Here is a 26,417-nt window from a genome sequence, read left to right on the forward strand (position 1 = left end):
TTATCAAATTTTAGACATTTCAACAAATAAATACAATTTTTGATGGTTGATATTTTAGAAGGAACTCTGAAAGCTCCACAGACCAACCCTGAAACAGAACCATCATTTGTTTTAAAGGAGTTGTATGTAGTTGGAACCACAATTTTGGCCTTCATAATTTCGATAGTGTTATTCGTGATAATTTTGAACAGAATGTTAATTAAATGACAAAGTTTCTGTTTCATTCTCTTTGACTGTTTGGCTACTCAATTTTTTATCAAATTTTAGACATTTCAACAAATAAATACAATTTTTGATGGTTGATATTTTAGAAGGAACTCTGAAAGCTCCACAGACCAACCCTGAAACAGAACCATCATTTGTTTTAAAGGAAGTTGTATGTAGTTGGAACCACAATTTTGGCCTTCATAATTTCGATAGTGTTATTCGTGATAATTTTGAACAGAATGTTAATTAAATAAAAAAATTTCTGCTTCATTCTCTTTGACTGTTTAGCTACTCAATTTTTTATCAAATTTTAGACGTGTCAACAAATAAATACAACTTTTGATGGTTGATATTTTAGAAGGAACTCTGAAAGCTCCACAGATCAACCCTGAAACAGAACTATCATTTGTTTTGAAGGAGTTGCACGTATTTGGAACCACAACTTTGGCCTTCATAATTTCGATTGTGTTATTCTCCATTATTTTGAACATAATATTAATTAAATAACAAAATTTCTGCTTCATTCTCTTTGACTGTTGGGTTACTCAATTTTTTATCAAATTTTAGACATTTTAACAAATAAATACAATTTTTGATGGTTGATATTTTAGAAGGAACTCTGAAAGCTCCACAGATCAACCCTGAAACAGAACTATCATTTGTTTTGAAGGAGTTGCACGTATTTGGAACCACAACTTTGGCCTTCATAATTTCGATTGTGTTATTCTCCATTATTTTGAACATAATATTAATTAAATAACAAAATTTCTGCTTCATTCTCTTTGACTGTTTGGCTACTCAATTTTTTATCAAATTTTAGACATTTCAACAAATAACTACAATTTTTGATGGTTGATATTTTAGAAGGAACTCTGAAAGCTCCATAGATCAATCCTGGAACAGAACCATCATTTGTTTTAAAGAAGTTGCATGTAGTTGGAACCACAACTTTGGCCTTCATAATTTCGATTGTGTTATTCTCGATTATTTTGAACAGAATGTTAATTAAATAACAAAATTTCTGTTTCATTCTCTTTGACTGTTGGGCTACTCAATTTTTTATCCAATTTTAGACATTTTAACAAATAAATACAATTTTTGATGGTTGATATTTTAGAAAGAACTCTGAAAGCTCCACAGATCAACCCAGAAACACAACTACCATTTGTTTTAAAGAAGTTGCATGTAGTTGGAAAAACAACTTTGGCCTTCATAATTTCGATAGTGTTATTCTTGATAATTTTGAACAGAATGTTAATTAAATAACAAAGAAAGTTTCTGCTTCATTCTCTGTGACTGCTTGGCTACTCAATTTTCGTCAAAATTTAGATCTTTCATCAAATAACTTCACTTTTTCCTGATTGATGTTTCAGAACGAATTCCAAAGCCTCCACAGCTCAATGCCGAAACCGAACCATCATTCATTTTGAAGGAGTTGTACATCGTGGGAGCCAGCATTTTGGCCTTCATAATTTCGATCGTCTTATTCTGGATAATCTTGTACAAGAGAAAGAGGACTCCAGAAAGCGTTACCCAAGAACAGACCGAAGAAATCGATGACAAAACAGTGGAACGAGACAATAGAAGAAATTGCCAGCAAGTTTACACATCCTCACCTGTTAAGTCGTCAGAAAAAATGTCGGACGAAGCATCAGGTAATATTTATTAGCATATATGAGAAAACTTTCACGTTTGTTTGGTTTTTGGAAATAATTAAATAGTACAATGAAAAACAAAACCATATAATTTATTTTTGTTGCGTTTGGAATAATTCTCATGAACTTATCAGTTGTGGTGTATAATCATTGTTAATTTGGACATTTATAGATGAGAATATAGCGCAAAATGTCAGAACTATTCATTACTCGATTGCATAACTTACGGTTTATTCATAATTTTAAAAGTGGAATTTATTACATCCAACATTTATATTACAGAATTTTAAGTACGTTACAAAAACTGCTTAAAGCCATTCAATTACGTGTACAATATTAACATTTTAACTAATTTCCATTATTCTATAAATTTCCAATTTTGTTGACTGGTGTTTCTTAATTTCCACAGTAGTTTTATGAATTTTGTAATTTACCTTTTTAAAACGCGTTATTTATTTATTTATGGATTTAAAAGCAACATAAGCAGAATTTAATCGAAATGCCAAGGGACATATACTTCCTGTAGTTGTGATCATGCAATTATTAAATGTAAGCTAACCTTTAAATTGTAGGAATTTTTGCGGTAAATCTCTTCCTAAATGTGTATGCGCAATAATTCTATTAACTTTTACTAACGACCTTGCCTTTTATGTATAGTGTTCAGTTTAAATTTTACTTCGGGTATAATGTAACAATCAGGTTAAAATGTAATTAATGTAATTAGCCGGTTAAAATGTATTCATTTCGTTTTGCGTTTCTGGAAAAGAAAGCGACAACCACATAACGAAAACAATAATTTATTTCAGTTTATGCACATTCTTAATAAAAAAAAAACATTATTCCACATCGGTGCAGCGAATTAACAAATTTACGCTACAACGCTCGAAACATTTGTATTATTGGTTCGATACTTCGTTAATTATGATCCATTTGTACAGTAATTCTTATTAAATAACTTCCTCAATTTTTAATATCATTAAGATTAAAGTATGTGCCCAAAAATTCTCACGTAGGAGTACCCCAAAATTTCGTCGGCAGTGAAAAATTTTATTTAATTCTCCGTTTTGTTTCTTATTTGTTTTTTCAAGGCATGTACGAAATAAGCCCTTATGCTACGTTTAGCGTACCTGCGAGTAATAGTCGTTCTGTTACTACTTCGACTTTAGATTATACAATGCAATTCAAGACATTCGGACACATCGAAGACGAGCAACACAACGGAATTTATCCGAAGACTTCCGGAAAGCACAGCTGGTCTAAACATAGATATTACAATGATGGTGAGTACCTTAAGTTAATAATTGCTTAACCTTAAACTTTGATGGCTGAAGAATGTAACCACTTTTGCATATTGATGACATTTATTTAAGAAGACGAAAAAATGTTTAAATGACATTTAGACACAATGGGATTTTTTCAAAATGTTCTTGGGTTTTTCGAAGCGTTATTGGTGCCTCCAAGGTCACTTTAAAATTGGCATTCTTCTCAGATTTTCCTTTAAATACAGTGGTGTATTCAAAATATTTTATATTTTTTTTAATCTACATTTTTAACTATTCATTTTGTACTTAAATCAAAATAATTTCTACTCAATTTGAAAACATACAATAGTGGCCAAAATTATAGTAACTTATTAAAAATATCAGCTGATTCTTATTGTTTCTTTCCGTTATTGTTGTGTCTATTATGCAGCTGGTCAATTTAATTTTATTCTTTGAAAAATTACGTACATTTTTATTGTTCAATGGACAAAATTATGGCAACTTTTCACTTTATGGTCTTTCATTGCTCTCCATGAATTTCAATCAATTATTTATTAGTGGTCTTTTGTTTATTATGATTATTTAATCATTGGTCGAAGTGAAACTATAAGAAAAATTAGAGAAACAAGAAGAAATGTCTAAGAGTTTATGGCTAAATAAGTCAATTTTTTCCTGTGTTATTAAAAAAATAGTCTAAATTTAATTTATAAAAATGGTGGTTCTGCTTATATAAAACATCCTACATGGACAAAACTACTCAAAAAGTTTGTTATACCCACAGTGAAACATGGTGGAGGTTCAATTATCCCATGAGGATGACTCAATTCTTCTGGTGTGGGTCCCTTTAGACTGATTTATGTACAGGGATATATTAAACAACAATTTGCTTCCATATATTGAAGAACGAAGCTCTTAATAACATGAAAACGATCCCAAACATAAATGCAAAATTGTAACAGATTGGTTAAAAGGCCAAATCATCGATGGTTTGTCTTGTCCGTTCCAATCTCCAGACATCAACCCTACAGAAAACATGGGGGATCACGTTGATAACCAAATTCGACATAAAAAGTTTACAAATTTAATTAAAGTTATCACAGCAATTCAAGAAGCTTGAAGGAATATAAACTTGTATATTTGGCCACAAAGATGGGCCAAAATTATAAAACAAAAAGGATATTATACAAAGTGTTAATGTTAAATTAAATAACACAGATTTGATAATTAAAAATCCCTTTCAAAATTAAAGTTGTTATATTTATGTCCAACACTATTGAAAAAAATATATAAACATAAATATATAACGTATTTTCGAATTCGAGTTTTTTCATTTTTGTTAATAAAAACTATTTTTCTGGAGCATCTTAAGCTTTTGGTGACATCAGCAATATTTAGACCTTGATTTTTCATGGCAATTATTATTTCTCTTTTCTTTAGAGTTCAATATTTACTGACTGGACAAAATTTGAATTAAATTCTCTTATAAAATGTTTAATTTTAAATTTTGTGTTATTTCTTTGGCCACCACTGTGTGAATACACATAAATTTTTATGTTTCAACTAAGTCCCTCTTCTTAAAAAATCCCCTTCAGTTATCTTTTTGGTTCTACTAAGCACCTTTCAATAAAAACAGATCATAGACGAGGTTCCCTTTCAGCCACGACTCAAATGAAGACCCGCACAAGGCCGTGCCGGCTGCCGCCCAGCCGCGGCGACTCCGAATCGGACGACACCAGCGGAAGTCCTTGCGCCGACTGCCCCAGCAGCTCCAACTACCGCGTGCCGGTCAAGCCATCGAGAGGTGAGCGCTACCCTCTCGGCTACACCGGTTATGAAACCTTGCTGGTTTCAGATCTGTTTCGGCCTGACTCTAGCACCGAATCGAACGACGTGTCACCAATGACCGAGAGGAGGCACACGCCTAAGCACGTGGCCTCCTCCAACCGGCACCACCGCACCACCACAACCAGCAGGTAGCCAAGGTATTCTATTTTATAACTGTCGCATGGGGCTGCCCGGTTTTCGCTTTCTGGCGGGGCGATGCATGTCTTTGGCTTCCGAATGTGCTTCGGTGACGTAACGGCTCATGATAGTTGATTAGGTTTCCAGAACGCAACGTGACTAATTCCCTAAAGATAATTGATTTAGTTGCATAATTCCCCCTTTATATATATGTAACAGTCCACAAACCATAAAACAATTTTGGAATATTGTGGTGAAAAAAACAATTATGTGAAAATTAGATGGATCGAATGGCCGGTTTATTAAATAATAGTGTTTAGCTTTCATCAGGTAAAAAATTACCATCTAAATTGGGATTTTATACGGCGTTATCTGAGGTTTTTTCTATCACATTAACACAGCAAGTCGATTCGGTTTTTGTGCATGCCCAACAATATCAAGCCTTAATAAAACAATAATGAATTTGCCACGGTCAAATCGTTGTGTGTGGCATGTAATTTGAAAATTGTGGCCAGGAATTGAGAAACTCCGCGTTCAGTCTGGTTCATTTATCAGTTATTTGAGAGCGTGTAAGTTTAGAAGAGTGAAGACACTAAGGAGACGAACGGACGTAAACATAAACACGAGCAAATAGCTTATATAATAAATATAAGTCAGAAGAATTATAGCTAATGTCAATAGAGCCTTGCCCATTTCAGTCCGCAAAATAACATATATGTAATTATTTGCCACCTACGTAAATGGCCGGTTTATGCATTCTGTGAACATGCGTTAGTACTATAGTTTGTTGGATAAATTCTAATCATAGATAAACGTAAATTTTATTGAAAATATATTACAGCCCTTAAGTTTTACTACGTTCCCATCTCGTACCGTGCGGAATTTTCAATCAAATCTTTATCGATTTTTGATTGCACTTTATCCGTAAAATATACACACTGTCAATCTTTTTATGTTACTGATGCCGACCAATTAAATTTTATGGTTCGATTTATTACTATCAGTGATAATGGTCATAGTCAAGACTTGTGATGAACTCTACATACAATGTAAAACACTTTATTTTTCATTTGATTCCCAGATCATTTGTATCTTTATTGCTGAAACCACTTTTGTGAATTGTATGGGTTTTTAACCTTGGTCTCAGCTTCCAATAAGTTTCAATCATCACCTTTTACAACTTGGTTTCCAATCTGTGGCTGGATGTGAGCTTGCAGCAAACAATAAAAAGATAAACCAGTATGAGTATCTACATTTGTTCTGGTTTATAGGTCGACCGTTCCTGGCGCAAGCATCTTCAGAGGTCTGATATTGTCTATGTCTTTTTGACGTCTGAATGACAACTTAGACAACTGATGTTCGAGTTTTAGTGTTTCTTCTTTTCTGTTGAAATTAATCTTTCTAGAGTGATGTCCACTTGTCGAGGCAAGCAGTTGTGTTTCTTGGAATTGTATGTAGTGATTTCCATCTAACAGTGCATGTTCAGCTACAACAAACTTGTCTAATTGCCCTAGTATGCCGTAGTTCCGTTTGTGTTCCTTAATCTTGGTTCCCATTGAACGTTTTGTGGTACTTTTCCTCAAGAGCATTTGATGCTGTATATCCCAGAAGCCTTTTGAATGTTCGTCTTATCTTTGATGGATCTGAGACTGTGTTGAATTTGTCTTGTTATTATATAAATAACATCCAATTCACAATGAATGGAAGAGGAACCAAATACCTTTTTTGGATGTCCTAGTAACAAAAATGACCAAAGAGTATACAAAAAACTTACACACACTGACCAGTAATTACATAAACTATCCAACCATCATCAAAGTTAAAAACAAGGAGCCAAGAGAATATGAGCAACACACCACCTAGTTAAAGAACAAAAGCACAAACATTACCGTTCAAAGGATGCAAATGGTCAAAAATAAGACAAATAATGAGCCCTCATATTAAAAAGAAGAAAGAACCACCTATCCTTCTAAAACATACTGTTTTTATACCAACAAGAAAAATTCAGCGCAGTCTCAGATCCGCCAAAGATAAGAGGGTCCCTCAAAGAGCTTCTGGAATATACCACATACCATCCTCTTGAGGAAAAGTATATATCGGTACCACAAAACGTTGAATGAGGACCAGGATTAAAGAACACAAACGGAACTGCAAACTATTGCAGTCAGACATTGCTGTAGCTGAACTTGTACTGTTAGGTAGAAATCACAACATAAAATTCCAAGAAACACAACTGCTTACCTCGACAAATGGATATCAGACTAGAATGATTAGGAAAGCAATTCAAATCCAACACTAAAACTTGGCAAACTCTAAAATAGCTAAGTAGATAAGAACGACCACTGAATAGAACGAAATTACTCGAACATCAGTTGTCAAACAGATGTCAAAGAGACAAGAACAACATCATGTCTCTGAAGAAGTTAGCCACCAACAAACGTCGACCTATAAACTCAATCGAATAGGTACTCAAACAATGACCACGAAAGCCTTAACCATTACATTAAAAACCAGTATGTCATGTTCATCACAGGATTCTCTTCGAGGAAGTTTTTTGTTTTGCTACTTAGTGCTAGAGAAGCAACCTATATAGTGTAGTAGAGATTGGATTAAGTACGGCACCAACTCTGAGGCTATTTCCAGTTCCGAAGAGGATCAAGTGATTGAACCAGCTGAAGGGATGAGGTTACAGCCACCGAGTGGATTTACAGACACGTGGGAACTAAGCGAGGCCGAGTGTGACAGAGATCTAAGGCTGGCGGCGAACAATAAGCTGCCGCTGCCGGCCGAGTTAGCTTCGTTGTTGGCGAGGTAGGTGCGAATCGCGAGCGATTTTTTTGCCGGGAGATGCCGGGTCATTTTGTTTTTGCCTTTTTTTTTTCACGTTCGTCGGTTCGAACCGTTCGATGGGGACCATAAATCGAGTAAATTTTGCATTAAATCAAGTTAGTTTCTTTTAACCTAAATGGGTATTTCTAAGAACAGGTATTTGATAAAAAACTTTTGTTATTTTATTTTGTGTGGAATGAGCCATTGCATGACTTTGTAGTTTATTATATTATTAATAGTTTTTATTATTATTATATATATTGCCGTAATTTTAGCGTTCACGGAATCATATTAACATTGATTAGATGCTTCACTCACTTAAATTACACTATTGCATCTTGTTCAGCATTTTTGTCGTCATAGAAATCGTTTTTTGGACGCAAGGTCAGAAGATGTAATTTCTTTTATTTGGCCATTTGCATATTTTATTAACTCACACAAACACTACAAATTTTCGATGCCATACTATTGTTCGATTCAAAACATTTATACGCTTGTTATAGTAATTTATTCTACGTTTATTCATTTAATCGTCCTCTCTATAATTAAATTGTCAAGTGTTTTGGTAAACCAAGTGGGACTGGCACTTAATTAGCTAAATTATCTCAGATGTTTTAAGATATTTCATACTTGACAAGAATTAAAAGGTTTATTATATTTTGATGGTGATGAAGAAAGAGATTATATAAAAAAATATATGAGTATTAGGAAAGGTTAAAATTGAAAAAGTACATCCTAAAGTAATTAAGAGACATTTTAAAGATCAAGGCGTTTTTATTATAAATTGTCACAAATTGAATTTATGAAATCAAAGTTTAATTTATATAAAATTAATTACAGTTTTCCTGTGAAGTATTAATTTTAGATAGTTACATAAACTTAAAATTAAAATAAAAATTATTTATTAACGAATACAAAACAACGTAAAGTAAAACTTCCAATTCCCTCCAATAATGTGTTGTACATTTATTGGAATAAATTTAAATATTATATCTAAATTTCTAAATAAAAGTAAATACAAAGAAATAAGAAGATAAGTTTAAAGTTTAACAAATACAAAACACTGTCAAGTAGAACTTCCAATTTCTTCCTATAACGTGTTAATATTGGACATTTATTGGAAGGAATTTAAATATTATAAGAATAAAAATATATTATAAAGATTTAAGAAGAGAAGTATAATAAATTCAAAACACTGTGAAATAAAACTTCCAATTTCCTCCAATATTATTTTAATATTGGAAATTTTTAGAAGAAATTTAAATATTATATATCAAAAATTTTGAATAAAGATATTTTATAAAGAATTAAGAAAAAAATTTTAAAGTATAATGAATACAATACACTGTAAAGTAAAGCTTCCAATTCCCTCCAATAATTTTTTAATATGGAATATTTATTGGAATAAATTTAAATATTATAAATCAAAAATTCAAGATAAAAATATATTATGAAGAATTAAGAAGACAATTTTAAAGTATAACAAATACAAAACAGTGTAGAGTATAGCCTCCAATTCTCTCCAATAATGTTTTAATATTGGGCATTTATTGGAAGAAATTTAAATATTATAAATGTAAAATTCAGAATAAAAGTATATTATAAAGAATTAAGAAGACAATTTTAAAGTATAACAAATACAAAAGTCTGTAAAGTAAAACTTCCAATTCCCTCCAATAAAGTTTTAATATTGGACAATTATTGGCAGAAATTTAAATATTATAAGTCTAAAATTCATAATAAAAATATATTTTAAAGAATTAAGAATAGAATTTTAAAATATAACAAATAGAAAACACTGTAAAATAAAGCTTCCAATTCCCTCCACTAATGTTTTAATATTGGACATATATTGGAAGAAATTTAAATATTATATATCAAAAATTTTGAATAAAGATATTTTACGAAGAATTAATAAAAAAATTTTAAAGTATAATGAATACAATACACTGTAAAGTAAAGATTCTAATTCCCTCCAATAATTTTTTAATATGGAATATTTATTGGAATAAATTTAAATATTATAAATCAAAAATTCAGAATAAAAATATATTAAGAAGACAATTTCAAAATAATAAAATTCATAATAAAAATATAGTTTAAAGAATTAAGAAGAGAATTTTAAAGTACTACAAACATATAGTAAAACATTATAAAGTAAAACTTCCAATTTTCTCCAATAATGTTTAAATATTGAACATTTATTGAAAGAAATTTAAATATTATATATCAAAAATTTTGAATAAAAGTATATTATAAAGAACTAAGAAAAAAAATAAGTATAATAAGTACAAAACACTCTAAAATAAAACTTCCAATTATCTCCAATAAAGTTTTAATATTGGACAATTATTGTCAGAAATTTAAATATTATAAGTCTAAAATTCATAATAAAAATATATTTTAAATAATTAAACATAGAATTTTAAATTATAAAAAATAGAAAACACTGTAAAGTAAAATTTCCAATTCCCTCCACTAATGTTTTAATATTGGATATTTATTGGAAGAAATTTAAATATTATAAATCAAAAATTCAGAATAAAAGTATATTATAAAGAATAAAGAAGAAAATTTTAGAGTATAATAAATACAAAACAATGTAAAGTAAAATTTCCAATTCCTTCCAATAAACAATTATTGTCAGAAATTTAAATATTTTAAGTCTAAAATTTCAAATCAGACCAGTTTATATCAGTCCCAAAAAAATAAAAGCCTTAAATTACTTATGATAAAACGATTGATTTGAACTGAAAGTAGAAGCTGAAAACTCTTTGCTTCGGTAGCAATTACATAACAAAACAAACAAAATATCAAGGTCTCACAGTCCCAAAAACCATCCAATCATCCGAAGGAAGTCCTAAAACGGAAAAAAGAAACCCAAATTAATTATAATCAAATAGAAAAAAAAACAAGACTTGATAAATCACTGAAAGTGATTAAAAAAACTGAAAAATGCAACCTTGACCTTTGAAACGTCCACAGCCGAGTAGGGAGTGTTTTAGGTATTCGCCTGAGCCGACAAACGCAGTAATAAAAAAGAAACCGTTTCCTTTGTTGCAGATATCAGGAGCGGAAAGAGCAGGAACGAAAGGAATTCACCATCCACGTCTAGGTGGTGCCTCCGAAAGCCAATGCATGAGGATTCCACGTGCGAATAATATACGAATTATTGAATGTTTACAGTTCCGCCGAGGCGGTACCGCCAATGACAATCACTGTGTTAATCGAAGTTCTTGTTGTTACAATGAAAGGAGACGTGGAATAGTTCACCCGAAACGGGACGGAATCGATTTATCGGCTTGGGCACCGGACAGTACTGCATACCAGTCACCAATTACATGTTATATAACTGAAGTATTGGATATGTATCACTCACTTGGCTAACGACCAGGATTTAATTAGTTGTTTCAGAACTTTTTATAAATGTATATATTTTCTATACAAGTTTTCGGAATTTGTAGATTTTTTATCTGCACAAAAAAAAAATGTATAAGGTTGTTACTGAAAATTTTCAACACACAAAAAAAAAGACTTAATTGTTAGTCGTCAGTGGGGACGCCCATCTAATTGTAGCTTTCGATGTGTCATATTAAAAACCCCGACGATTCGACGACATTTCGTGTCCTTCGGAGCTAAATGTGATTTAATGAAAAAATATTGCTGTTTATCTTACTGTTATTTTAGTTATAACTAGAAAATAAGTACAGATGTTATACACACTACAGGAAATAACTTTATTTATTGTCGCACTATGTATATAGATTTTCTAGATTTTAATTCAATAGATCAATATTTATGTACATACATGGAAATATAATAATGATAATATGTATAATGAACTGTGTTTATTTTTAGACAGAACTGAACTTATAGGACGCACCCAACACCAATGTCTGGTGCATTCTGTAATAAGGCTAAAGTACTATTTTATCCGGTTATAAAAGTAAGAATTGATGATTTAAATGTTCGCGGTGGATTTAACCGCATACATGTTAATTTTATCAGATATATAATTATAAACTCTACAGCAAAACGTGTGTTTCACTTTTACACCCGAAAACCAATTTAAAAAAAAAAATTATGTGGGACGAACACATTAGTTTTTGTGTCGTGAGTTTAGAAGTGACGTTTTATTAAAAAGGTGCACTTGGAAATTGTAGTTAATTTGTGAGTCAAATTAAATTTCTCGAATTCCCTAAGTCCGATTAATTCGTTATTAGAAACAAATAAATAATTGGTCTGCATTTTTTTTAGTTTTCGTTCATGTTTATAATTTCAGTTCCTGGTTGGTTTTAGTTTGTTTTCCAAAGGAAAGTCAATGAAGCATTGGCACACACAAAATATCGAAAGTAAAACATGATAAGACGCAGCACAAACAAACAATTTACATATTTAATGCAGATTAAGCAACTTAATAACTACCTTGCTACTTTGTGTTTAACCCTTCGATAATGTCATAATGATACATTTGTTACAACCAGACTTTTCATTAACTTATGAAGGATTAATACACAAGATAATTAAAAATAAACAACAAAACCGAATGGTGCCATTATAATTGGAACCATGTACAAGCAATTTGTTTAATTTTTGTTCAGTTTTATAACCCCACTTCCTAGTTGTTTTATTGCATATTTTAATTATTTTTAGACTTTTATTAACATTTATTATTTCCTTCTCCAAAGAAAAATATATAATATAAATTTGTATTCACATTTGGAGTTTAAGTTGCGTGTTAAGAGTCTTAACCCATCAATAAAAGTATGATGACTTAATGGATAATTAAAAATGAACAACAAAACAGTAACTTCAGTTCGTGGCAATTTTGATACTATTTTAAATTGTCTTTTTAAATGAGACATAATATAAAAGATAACACATATCTGAGTTTAAATTGAGTCATACGAGTCATACCATTTCAATGTCAGTGCTAGTAGGAAAAACATACAAAGAACAAAAAGAAAATTGAGATATGACGCAGTTCAAAGTTGACTGAACTTAAAACAAATAATTTACATATGTTAATATTTACTACAGATTTGGTAGACATTACTCAACTCTGGAAATAAATACTTTGCTACTTTGTATCTTAAACCATAAATAAAATAGTAACGTTTGTATTCTAAAATTAACTTGTGAAGGACTTATGCACATGAATTCTCAAAAATGAACAATAAAACTGAATTGTGCAAATTAATTAATTTTTACTTGGTGTTATAACTTCGGTTCCTGGTTAAGTACCAGAAGGTTTAATCAATAATTTTAAATTATTTTTTATTGCATGTATTTATTATTTCTTTTTCAAACTCAATAAAAAATAGGTGTACATATTTAGAATTTCAATTGTGTCTTAAGAGTCATGATTTATCTATGTCAGTAGTAAGCTAAAGCACATAGATAATCAAAAATGAACAAAAAAAAAACGAATTGTATAGTTATAATTTGGATTAAGCACTTTATTTTCAAAATAAATGTGAATAAAATATCAGTCGTATCTTTTCAGTAGCAGTTTTATTTAGAAAACATACAGATCATTAAAAAAATCTGATATGGCGCAGTTAAAAGTTGATTGATCTTAAAACCAATAATTTACATATGTTAATATTTAATACAGATTTGGTGGACATTAATCAAGTCTGGAAATAAATACTTATTAATAGTTAATACAAATTTGGGAGATATTAATCAACTCTTGAAATAAATAATTCGTTACTTTGTGTCTTAATCCGTCAATAAAACCATAATGATAAATTTGTTAAAGCGTAATATTTACAATTCATACTGTAAAATTAATTTGTGAAGAATTTATGCTCATAGATAATCAAAAATGAAGAACAAAAGCGAGTTATGCAATTATAATTGGGACCATGAACAAGTGTCACTCATAGTTATAAGTAATTATAACACAACTTTAATTATTTTTCAATTTCCTTTTCAAAAGAAAAGTAAATGAAACATCAGTAACTTGAGTCTTAAGAGAAACGTATCTTTTTAGTGCCAGTGCCACACACAAAAGATTGAAAGTAAAATCTTGATACGACGCAGTTCAAAGTTGATTGATCTTAAAATAAATAATTTACATATATTAATAATTAATACAGATTTGGAAGATATTAATCAACTTATATAATAAATACTTTGTTTATTTTGTATTTTAATCGAAATGATAAATTTGTTAAAGCATTGTAAAATTAACTTGTGAAGGATTTATGCATATGTATAATTAAAAATAAACAACAAAATCGAAGTCTTCAATTATAATAGAAAGAATGAATAAGCAATTTAACTAATTTTTACTTATTTTTAGTATTATAACTTCATTTATTAGTAATTCTGGTACAGTTTTGTTCATATTTTCCATTTCCTTTTTCAAAATAAATATTTATAGTTTAAATTCAGTAAAATCCTTTTAGTGTCATCACTAGTTAGCAGGAAAAACTTACAAAAGATTGAAAGTAAAATAAAATATGACAGAGTTCAAACTAGAATGATCTTAAAACCAGTAATTTACATATGTTAATAAAGATTTGGTAGACATTAACTAACTCTAAATAAATACTTTGTAACTTTGTGTTTTAACACATCAAAAAAATCATAATAATCTATTTGTTAAAGTAAGAATTTTGCATTGTCAAATTAACTTGTGAAGGAACAACAAAACGAATTGTGTAATTATAATTGGGACCATCAACAAATAGTTTACTTAATTTTTACTCAGTGTTATAACTTCAGTTCCGGTTATTTTAGTACAATTTTAAATTGTTCATTGTTGTATACATTTATTTTTTTCTTTCCACAAGGGAAGTAAATAAAACATCAGTGTTCACATATTTGGAGTTTAAATTGAGCCTTAACAGCCATATCTTTTTGGTGCTAGTTCTAGATTATAAATAAAATATGATATAAAGTAGTACCAAGTTGATTTTAAAACAAATAATTTACATATACAGATTTGGTAAACATTCATCAACGGTTGAAAATTTCAACAGTTTATGAATTTTTATGGATTCAACTTGAAATAAATATCTTGCTACTTTGTATGTTAATCCATCAATAAAATCGTAATGATGCATTTGCTAAAGCAAGAGTTTTGTTTTGTAAAATTACCTCGTGACGGATTTATGTACATGGATAATCAAAATTTAACGTCAAAACTGAATTGTGCAATTATAATAGACACTGTGAAGAAGCAATTTACTTAATTTTTATTCAGTGTTATAGCTTCAATTTCTGATTATTATTTTTCAAATATTTCGTAGTTCAAACTGAGCCTTGACAGTCACATCTTTTCAATACCTGTTCTAGTTGGAAAAACATATAGAAGATTAAAAATAAAATCTGATATCAAACAGCAGACATTAATCAACACTAGAAATAGATATTTTGCAGTAGCAAAGTATTGTGTCTCAAAATCATCAATAAAATCGTAATGATAAATTTGTTAAAGCAAGAATTTTGTGTAGTTAAATTAATTTATGGAGGTTTTATGTTCAAGGATTATTAAAAATTAATAACAAAATCGAAATGTGCAGTGATAATTGGGACCATGAACAAAGCAATTTAATTAATTAATTATTACTCAGTGTTATAACTTCAGTTCCTGATTATTCTAGTACAATTTTATTTCCTTTTCAAAAGTATTCACATCATTGTACACATATTTTGAGTTAAAATTTAATCTTTTCAGTAGCAGGAAAAAGATACAGAAAATAAAAAATAAATCTGACATGGTGCAGTTCAATGTTGATTGATCTTAAAACAAATAATTTACATAAGTTAATATTTTATACAGATTTAGTGGACATTAATCAACTAGTGAAATAAATACTTTGCTACTTTGTGACTTAAATCATCAATTAAATCGTAATGATAATTTGTTAAAGCATTTGTTAATCTGAGAAAGATTTATGCACTTGGATTATAAAATAAAATTTAATATGCAGTTTAAAGTCAATTTTAAAACAAATAATTTACATACGTTAATATTTAATACAGATTTGGCAGACATAAATAAACTGTTGAAATAAATAATTTGTTTGCTACTTTGTGGGTTAACCCATCAATAAAATAGTAATAATGCATTTGCTAAAGCAAGAGTTCTGTATTATAAAATTAACTCGTGAAGGATTTATGTACATGGATAATCAAAAATTAACGTCAAAACTGAATTGTGTAACTGTAATAGACACCATGAACAAGTAATTTACTCAGTGTTATAACTTCAGTTTCTGATTATTCTAATAAAATTTTCAAATTATTTTTTGACTATTGCATACTTTAATTATGACCTTTTTAAAAGGAAACATGTGTGTACACATATTTAAAGATTAAATTGAGCTTTCACTGTTTTATATCAGTGGGACCTGAAAAGAATGTCGCTTTCTTGCATTAAATTTTTAAAATAATTTCTTTATAAGTCAGTCAATAATATACTCACCCTCGTTATCAACAACAACTTTGCCATCTAGGTTTTTGAGTAAAATGATGACATTTTTTGCCACTAAGAAAATGTTGTAGGAGGTGCAATATCAGGTGAGTATGGTGAGTGAGGCAGTACCTTCCACCTCAATTCATGAATGTTTTCCAGTGTTCGTCTTGTTCCAGAATGACGACGTCTGTTCTGTTGACAATCTTCGGAAACATTTGGATTGATTCACTCAATTGTTCATAATAAAGGTCTTCATTAACAGTTTGTTCAGGTTTCAGCACTTCTAAATGAACAATTGCCCGAATACTCCAACAACTCCAACATCACTTTCTTAACATTTTCAGTACCAGTTTTAGTTCTAAAAACATACAGAAGATTAAAAATAAAATCTGATGTGACGTAGTTCAAAGTTGAGTGATCTTAAAACACATAATTTACATATGTTAATATTTAATACAGATTTGGTGGACATTAATCAACTCCTTGCTACTTTGTGTCTTAACCCATCAGTAGAGTCATAATGAAACATTTGTTAAACCATGAGTATTATATCGTAAAATTAAATTGTGAAGGATTTATGCACACGGTTAATTAAGAAAAAAATGAACAACGAAACAGCATTGTGCAATTATAATTGGGACCGTGAGCAAGCAAACCGAAAAACTGGTTGAAAAAGTGGTTTTGGTCCAGCGTCAAAACCAGTATACACAAAATTTCCGGTGAAATATGGTTGCACTGATATACGTATGGTGTATGGTATGTGTTAGCGACTAAGACAATGTACACATGTACTGTTAATTTTCAAGGTTGTTTGACCGTGAGCAGTTCCGTTTCTTAACCAGATCTTTCTAAAAACGGATATTGCGATTCTTTATCTGAATTTATCGGTTGTTTCTTTTTTTGTACGTGAATCTTGAAAATAATGCAGTAAAGTACATCCCATCGAGGCCGCAGACGTTGCAACAGCCGATTGCGAAATCGCATCTGGAGTTTCGTGTGTTGATCAATAACGTTTCGTTGTCAGATTGGACGAAAAAGCCCATTAGGTGCCGTTAGATAATTGAAACGAAATGCACTTTCTTCGTTCAACCTTGCCAAACGTAACGCCCAAAAGTTGCAACTGCACGTGAAAACTTCAACTTCTGTTTGCGTTTGCGGGAACGCAAAAATTTTGATCTTGACATGTTTCACAATGGAACTAGCACCATTAGAATACAATAGACAAATACCAAACAAATGTCTGGTTATGAATCAACTACTATTGATACTCTTTATGGCGAATTTTTTCATTTCAAATGTGCAATATCCATTCATGTACCGATTATGATAATTCTTGCGTAAACTGTTTTTACTTTTATCATTGGTCAAGTGAATGGAAACTGAATCGGCACATTAAAAACCGGTCAAAAATTTTTCACACCACTGGACTTTTATTGTCCCCCATTATACGATTTAATCTACTTCCATTTACCAACAAATATCAAGGATATAATAATTGAAAGAAGGCAAGACCCATTCGATCACAGATAATCAATTTACTAAGTATCGGGCGTAAGAAAAAGTTACATCAGTGGCATTTTATTCATGATAAATGTATTAAATTGTAAACAGGAAATTGTGATTTGTCAAAAGTCTTGTAACAATTAAAATTGTCGATGTTCACGGACACGACTGGCTGTTTTATTAAGATTTATGTATTTGATTGTGCTTATTTTCAAATTTAACGTTATTAACACTTTTATTAGAATTGAATAAATTCCGCACTTCCTTCATAAATATTAAAAGCGAAATTTTATTTACTTTGAGATATTTTATTAAGTTTGGAGTGTTTGTTTGATTTAATGTGGTTCTGTTCATTTTTTAATTCGCTATTGTTTATTTTATATGTGAAATCTTGGCTAAAACAATCTCTAAATTTAAATATGAGTCTCTCATTAATTTTATTTTAATTAATAATTGCTATAACGAAAAAATTACTTTGAATAAACATGTTTAATTTCTAACAATGCAATTTGTTTATAAATTAATGAAAATTTAAAGATTACATCCATAATTTATTACTATTAAAAACAAGTTATAAATGTTTAAAAATTTGTTTTCATCACTTTTATCGTAAAATCATCATTAGTATTTAAAAAATTATAATTTCTAGTTAGAATAAAACACTCGTAATATAAAATATATATTTATTGCATTGTTAATAACAATATAAAAAAGCATATTTTTTAAAAAACTTATAAAATACATTTAATTAAAATTATAGACTATATATTTAAATTTTTTTTCTAGTAATATTTTTGAAATTGTAATATAACTTTCTAAAATAAAGTATAATTTATTCTAAAAAACCATTTATAATCTTTTAATAAAATTTGTACAAAATGTACATGTGGATTTAAAAAAAAAGAATAAATGAAGTTTTTTCGTCTAAATAAAAATTAACAGTATGAAAAAAAGATTTTAAAAGTTTTTTATGAAAAAGGATAAATATTTAATTGAAAATGTTGAAAATATCTTCCAAAAATAATAATAAAAATGTATATTAAAAATAAAAAATATTTTAAATAATTTTTAATATTACAACTATTCAAGTTTATAGAAAAATAATTAGTTCTAATAATTCATAAGAAATGGTTAAAACACACATATATGTATGTGTATAATGTATTTATTATATTTTTTAAAATTTATATAAAAAAAAACACAATAAAGAAAGTTTTCAAAATTTTTTTAAGAATATCTTATAAAAATAAAAAAAAAATAAAATCATGTGGTAAAATTTAAAAAAATATTTTTAAATCTGTTTATTTTTTTTATTTCTATAATTAAAAAGTTATAATTGTATATATGTTATTTTATTTTAATATTAAAATTGAAATTTATAGAATAAAATTTCTTTAAAAAATAAAGAAAATTCATTAAAAATAATAGTTTGTAAATTAAAATATTAAGACTAAACAAAATATTAATAATTTTATTTAATGAAAAATTATAAAAATTTGTTTCACCGAAAATCTTGTAAAAAAATAAAACTGAAGTTGTTTAAACAATTTGCTTTAATATTATATTTCTCATTTTAATTATCATTTTCTTATTAAAATAAAAATAAAAATAAATATATTATAAAATTTATTTAAGAAGGAAATAATTGAAAATTGTTTTCCTAGAATATTTTTAAAATATTTTATAAGTGATAAAATTGCACAAATTTATAGAAAGAATATAATTAATTGGAAATTGTAAAAATAGTAATAATTGTATCTATAATTAAAATAGTAAATTTTTTGAATATTATTTAATAAAAACGTCAAAAAGTTTTACTGAAAATTTTGAAACTACAAAAATTAAAAAATAGTCATATTTTTAAAAATATAATGTGTTAAATATTTTAAATACTTCTGTCAATTCCATAATTAATTAAATAAATTTAATGATTAGAAAATAGTAGTTTATGGATATATTTTAAATATTCAAATAAAAACATTAAAATTTTGAAAAACATTTATTAAAATTAGAAAAAAATGGTAAAATATATTGTGAGAAACATTTTTAAATATATATTTTTTAATTTCATAATTATTAAAATTTAAAGAAATTTATTGAAAAGAAAAACAATAAAAAATGTTTTTTCGATCATTTTGAAAACACAAAAAATCGCAATCTTAAAACTAAAATGAGAAAATATTTTTAAATATTTATTTATATTTTACTTTTTTAATTTTATAATTACTAAAAGTTAAAAAAGTACATTACTAAAATTTATAGAGAATGGGATGTAATTAATAAAAATAATAAAAAAGTTTATTTTTCAATTAGAATATAAAAAAAAAACTATTAAAAAATTAAAATAACTATTTTTAATATCTAAATTTATTTATTTAAACAAAATATATCAAAAATTATTCGTGGAAAACCATGATTTAACCAAAAATTTTGAAAATATAAAAATAAATAAAAAATAAAATATATGTTGTATAATTTAAAAAAAAAAAAAAATGAGAATTTTATTATTATTTTAAATATATATTTTTTAATATTACTATTAATATTTAAATAAAAAAAATTCGAAAATATGTAGGAAATGAGCATTTATTAAAAAAATAAATTAATTTTCACAAAATAAACAAGTAATAACAAATTTTAAATATTAATATATTAAAAAATTGTTTAAGTAAAAATAATCTTATGTAATATAAAAATAATAAAAAAATCATAAACATAAAATAAACAGATAATAATATTGAAAATTAAAATTATCTATATTTTTATAAAAAATGAAGAAATAATTTAAATATTAGAAAAATGTTTAACCGAAAATTTTGAAAAAAAATAAGTGCATATTGCGACAAATAATTTGAAACAATTGTTTTCAATTTCATAATGAAAGAAAAAAAGTAAATTAAATAATAACAATTATCTATAATTTTAAAAAGTATGAAGCATTTAAAATTGCATTAGGCGTTAGAAACAAAAAAACCAAGGATAAATAACCGAGTGGAAGTCGTTCCGTTGCAACTGTCCAAAGTATGTGGCTCACGTGCCGGTCAGTTTCCCTTGCAAAACATTTTTTCCTTCGCGTTTTTTTTTTTCGGGGGGGCGCACGGCAAGGTCTCGTCGTATTTTTGGGTGAAGTGAATGCTCCGTGGTAACGTGGTCGCAACCGTTTATGCGGCGAAGGGAAAACACAACAAAATAGTGGGGACTTCAGTTTTCTCTTAGAGTCCCCACTGGAGCATTTCACTTAAGAACAACGTTTTATTCGTACACAAGACCCAGTCAGTTCAAGTACGTGCTGCGGGTAATCTTACGCGCGCTACGTCTTACTCTGTCACATTCGGGGAGAATTTTGCGTTCCAAATCGTACATGGGGAAGTGTATCTAGCTCCTACGTGTGACAATCTGTGTCTGGATTAAAGTGCCTTGTATAACTCTCTTACAATATAATTTGTGTTGAAAATGATCCTGTCCAATTTGGCCGTTTGTGTGCTTGCGCTGATAACTTTCGGTGAGTACCCCTTTTCCAATAATAAAATCCACCCCTTTTGTACATGATGTATGAGTACATTTAAAGGGTGTAGCACACATGCATCTCAACATGTGTTGAATTAATTGTTGAATTCTTGACGGGGTTCGTTTCTTATTCGGACGTCGAAGTCTCCGTGTCGAAACTCCCAGCACTTGATTATAATAATCCGAGAGCGTTGCATCAACGAAATTCTCTGGGGTAATGGTTAAATCTGAAATTCGCTGGAAGTGCAGTTGCCTCACAATGGATTAATTGTTCTGAATAACATTAATTAGATGCGGCCATGCTAATCGGTGGCGACGTTGGAAAAACAACAATTATTAGACTTGGCCAAGTTTGGGGGGTCAAAAAATGTGCTCCAATTATGCCTCCCCCATTCATAACTAATTGTTTACTGATATCCTTGACATATTACTTCGCTCGTAGAATTCTTTCTTCGTGTGGCACAACTGGCCTTGCTTTCTAGCGTTAAACTTATTACCAGGGTAATTCTAGGGTACACATAATGGTAAATAAGATTATATAATGCAAAACAATGGGACTAATCAACGATTTACCCTAAAGAAATTAATTGGAATATGCTAAATATCACAGATGCATGTAACAAATTACTTTGCTGTTGAAATTGAATCTTAATAGCCGTACCCACATAAATTTTTAATACTTGATATTTCTGTGTCATTTTTAATATTTAATATTTAAATAAATTTTACTTTATAATTTTGCCTTCATAAAATAGATAAAACCTTTAGGAAACTTTTAGCTTAAACGTATTTTTTGAATTAAATTTAAATATTAAATAATTCGAGTCTCAATGAATTTCTACTACTAAAAAAATATTTTTTTGTCAATAAAAATAAAGTATTGAAAAATACTATTTACGAAGCAAATTTAATATTAAATTCTTAGTGATTCAATCATTGAGCTTTAAAGTTAAGTTAGTTAAATCAAAGTTTTAATGTCATAAAATAATATTTTCAAAAAATTTTATAACCAGTTCTTCAAATTATTAATCAATAAAAATTGTATATTAGTATTAATTAATTTTGTTCTCATCTTAATTCTTTTGTTTTTTTGTTATTAAAAATAGTATTTTTGAAAGAAATTTAAAATTAAATTCTTAAAGATACAGTAATGGAGATTTTGAAAAATGCTAAAGTCAAATCAAAGTTTTAATGCCACAATATTCTATTTTCAAAAGAATTTTAAAACACGTTTTACAGATTATAAATCAAAGATTTTAGAGATTTAGTTTACTTTTGTAGGTGTATACGATATAAGTGGATACTTATAAAATTGTACAAATATGTTAAAAAAATAATATTTTTAAAAGAAATTTAAAATTAAATTCTTAGACATTCAGTAATGGGAAATTTAAAAAATTCCAAAGACAAATCAAAGTTTTAATCTCGCAAAATATTATTTTCAAAAGAAGTTCTACAAATTGTAAATCAATATCAATAAAGATTTAAGAGATTTAGTTTGTTTTTTTTTTTAATTTTTATAATTCATCTTAATTAAAGTTCTTTTGTTATTGTATATAAGTGAATATTTATTTACAAAATATAAAAGTATGTTAAAAAATATTATTTTTGAAAGAAATTTAAAATTAAATTTTTAGCCTTTTAGCAATGGGGCTTTTGAAAAACACCAAAGTCAAATCAAAGTTTTAATCCCACAAAATACTATTTTCAAAAGAATTTTATAATTAGTTCTATAAATTGTAAATCAATTAAGGTTTTAGAGATTTAGTTTACTTTTTTTCTTATACTTCATCTTTATTAAAATAATTTTGTTATTATATATAAGTAAATATTTATTTATAAAAAGTTAAAAATATGTTAAAAAATACTATTTTTGAAAGAAGTTTAAGTTTAATTTTTTAAATATTCAGTAATGGAGCATTTAAAAAATTTAAAGTCAAATCAAAGTTTTAATCTCACAAACTACTATTTTCAAAAAAAAAAAAACTAGTTCCACAAATTGTAAATCAATAAAGATTTTACAGATTTAGTTTATTTTATTCTTATTTTTACATTTCACCTTAATTAATTTTTTTTTTATTTTTATTCTTCACCTTAAACAAAAGTTGTATAAGTGACTATTTATTTAGCAAGATAAAAATATAGTAAAAAATACTATTTTTGAAAGAAATTTAAAATTAAATTATTAGATTTAGGGCTTTTGAAAAATGCCAAAATCAAATCAAAGTTTTAATCTTACAAAATATGTTTTTAAAATAATTGTAGTTCATCTTAAAAAAATAATGAAAATTATAGGGTTTAGTAATATATTTTTTTATTTCTACACATGTATACAAAATCTGATAAATACACTTTTCAATTTACTAAATTACTGACTGTTTAATAATGATTAATTATTAACAGTATACAGACATTTTTAGCCATTCAAATCTGAAATCTATAATTACTTTTGTTTGTGTAACGAAATGTAAACATAATTAACGAGATAAACACAGTAGAAAGTAAAATTTGCTACACTAAAACACAACAAAAGCAGTAACACAAAAATCCCCTTTTATCCACTATTATCCTTCAAGAACAACAAAGATCGCACAGTTTTGTAGGCGTTTTCTTTTCCATTCTCTCCATTTAAGGCCGATTATTTCTGTTCAAAAAATTGGGTTTCTAGGTACAGCACAAAAAAGAATCGTACCGCATTTTACTGCAACTTCATCGATTTTCTCGTTAGGAAAACAAAAAGCACATTGCGACAAGTCTTTGTTTAATTAAGTCTAATTCGCGGCAAACTGAAGCATTAACCTTAATTTTTTTTGTGAAGAATTAAGACAGGCATTTATATTTAATTAACACGAAACAATAGGAGATAACGCATTATAAATTGCCTTGGGCGTAATATCAGCGGCAGATTGTTTATCTTAATTTCGTGGAATGCAAATTAACTTTCCGAACGTAATTGGTCAACATTTTCAAAGGCGAAATTCGTAACGGTAACAAGGCCGTGCACAAATCGAATAGAGGAAGTACCTATGCACATAGTTGTGCAGGGCGTACTTAAAGGAGACTTTATTTATTTTTTTTTTTTTAAATGTCACGGACTGCGTCAAAAAATCTCATGGTCGCCAACTTTTATCGTACACACATTGACAAACACCTCAAACATTATTTCGGCGATGTTATTAATATTTTATTAATAATGTGGAAACAAAAAAAAAATTGTTAACTGAGGTGAGCTTGCAACAACAACTATTTATGGTGAATTACACAATTTTGATGCATCTAATTAATTATTTATGGTGATTGTCCACAGCAAATCTGTGCTCCACAATTAAAGTAAATTAGACTTAATTGATTATTCAACGCTTTTATTAAGTCATCGTTATCCTAAATAATATGTTCCACTTTCGTCTGATTCTGTCCTAAACAATAGACCAGTTCTGCAACAACAAACATTTAGAAAACTGTTTACATTAATTGTTCGTGAACCTGTAATTAATATTATTAACAATAAATCAACAGTGTATCATCTAGTTTCACCACGTTTTGTAACACATCTACGCCAACCAGTTGGTAATTATTGCCAAACGACACAATTATAAAAGGGTTGTGTATTGACTCATGTTCCGATAGAAAGTTGGCCATTTTCCGTCTGCGTTTCGGTCTTGCGTCGAGATTTTCGCGGAAAAAACTGTCTATTTCTGTCTAATTAAATATTTATAATAAGACAATTGTGCGACCCGTGAGGGGAATATAAAGTGGCGACTAAAAAACGATAATCACGCTGAAATTTTACTTCAAATCGAGGTTAATGCTTTATAATGCACGGACCTGGACGCACGTAGAGAGAAAATTTCCCATTTGAAAAGCGTATAAAATAATAAACGGCACAAAAAAAAAACTGTAACAACAATCGTGTACGTCGCTTATATAATTGAGGAAAAATATTAATGCCAAATTGAAATATGGTCTGGCACAAATGTTGGAACGGTTTTCGGTTGCCCAATAGGTCATACGCTGACCTGCTGAGACCGATAAATAAGTGAACACGTTTCCGTGTTCGAAAAATTTCGTCGTGAATACGTACCCTTTTCCGATACATAAATTTTGCATAACCACACACACGTCACGAACCGTTTTTCGTTTCGTTGAGTGATTAGATAGAAAAAACTGTATTAATTATAAATACAGGGTTTGGTCGAATTCTTACGAAGGATAACTGGTAAGCTTGCTGGTCGGCGTTTCCATGAATTTCACACATCCTGTTCGTGCAACCCATAAATGATCCAGCTTTAATTGTTCCTTTCTCCCACTGCGATTTGTTTATTTATAAAAACGACCTGCCGATTTTGCTGGCTGATTTATCGGTGGTGGCAAGACCACCAACTAATTCCATATTGTTTATTTTGAAAGGTTTATGATGTGGAACTGTTATTAAATTTTTGTTTAAAGTTAAATTAAGTTATTGTTTTATGTACTTTTAAAACCTAGAGTTTTATTTAAATTTTAATGTTGATGCAAATTACTTGAATAATTATAAAACTTGTTGTTAAAGGTTTATTGTGTCCTTTTTTTGTTATTTATACCATTCATTAATTAAGTAAATAATTAACTAAAATATGCAATTGTCAAAACACGTTTACACGGTTTAATTGGTTTCAGATTACACAAAAAATATAACTCACAATTATTAGTCACTTATATTATTATTACATTAAATGTCATAAACATTATTTTATTGCTACAATAATTAATGTAATAAAATTACTTTTATAACAATTTATTGAAGGGGCTAGACTACCAACTACTTAATATTGTTTCTAAAGATTTATGACGTACAAAGAACCATTCATTTTTATTAAATAATAAATCAAACTATTGTTTTATGCACTTTTAAAACCAATAGTTTTTTATTTAAATTTTAATGTTAATGCAAATTATTTGAATAATTATAAAACTTGTTGTTAAATGTTTATTATGTCCTTTGAGTCGTTTATAATTTATATTATTCATTAAGTAAATAAATAATTAGCCAAAATATATATTTATCTAAACATGTTTAACATA

At 28.1% G+C, this 26,417-nt stretch overlaps 2 protein-coding genes and 1 long non-coding RNA gene across 12 annotated transcripts in view; 2 read left to right on the forward strand and 1 right to left on the reverse strand.

The window, feature by feature from the left end:
• LOC109598005 (Down syndrome cell adhesion molecule-like protein Dscam2) overlaps positions 1–11,894 on the forward strand; it is a 106,965-nt gene extending 95,071 nt beyond the window's left edge. Inside the window, exons 24-29 of the mRNA XM_020013815.2 lie at positions 1,581–1,862; positions 2,951–3,142; positions 4,782–4,925; positions 4,977–5,097; positions 7,730–7,897; positions 10,979–11,894. Coding sequence (XP_019869374.2) covers positions 1,581–1,862; positions 2,951–3,142; positions 4,782–4,925; positions 4,977–5,097; positions 7,730–7,897; positions 10,979–11,030 — 959 coding nt within the window. The 3' untranslated portion in view covers positions 11,031–11,894. The remainder of the gene's footprint in view (positions 1–1,580; positions 1,863–2,950; positions 3,143–4,781; positions 4,926–4,976; positions 5,098–7,729; positions 7,898–10,978) is intronic.
• The window catches only part of LOC126264273 (uncharacterized), a 240,268-nt gene that overhangs the window by 14,995 nt on the left and 198,856 nt on the right, over positions 1–26,417 (reverse strand). The window contains exon 5 of one of the 2 annotated variants that reach the window (XR_007547029.1): positions 16,645–16,704. The exons of the other annotated variant lie outside the window; for it this stretch is intronic. This is a non-coding gene — a long non-coding RNA (uncharacterized LOC126264273). Of the gene's footprint in view, positions 1–16,644; positions 16,705–26,417 lie in introns of those variants that run through there. 2 annotated transcript variants of the gene reach the window in all.
• LOC109598001 (uncharacterized) overlaps positions 21,103–26,417 on the forward strand; it is a 56,512-nt gene continuing 51,197 nt past the window's right edge. For 3 of the 9 annotated variants that reach the window (XM_049961367.1, XM_049961369.1, XM_049961370.1), the window contains exon 1: positions 21,104–21,351. In XM_049961367.1, coding sequence (XP_049817324.1) covers positions 21,303–21,351 — 49 coding nt within the window. In that variant the 5' untranslated portion in view covers positions 21,104–21,302. Of the gene's footprint in view, positions 21,352–26,417 lie in introns of all 9 variants that reach the window. The other 6 variants (XM_049961371.1, XM_049961372.1, XM_049961374.1 and 3 more) reach the window with 3 other exon arrangements.

The sequence above is a fragment of the Aethina tumida genome, chromosome 1 (genome assembly GCF_024364675.1).
Source record: "Aethina tumida isolate Nest 87 chromosome 1, icAetTumi1.1, whole genome shotgun sequence".
Classification (NCBI taxonomy): Eukaryota; Metazoa; Arthropoda; class Insecta; order Coleoptera; family Nitidulidae; genus Aethina; species Aethina tumida.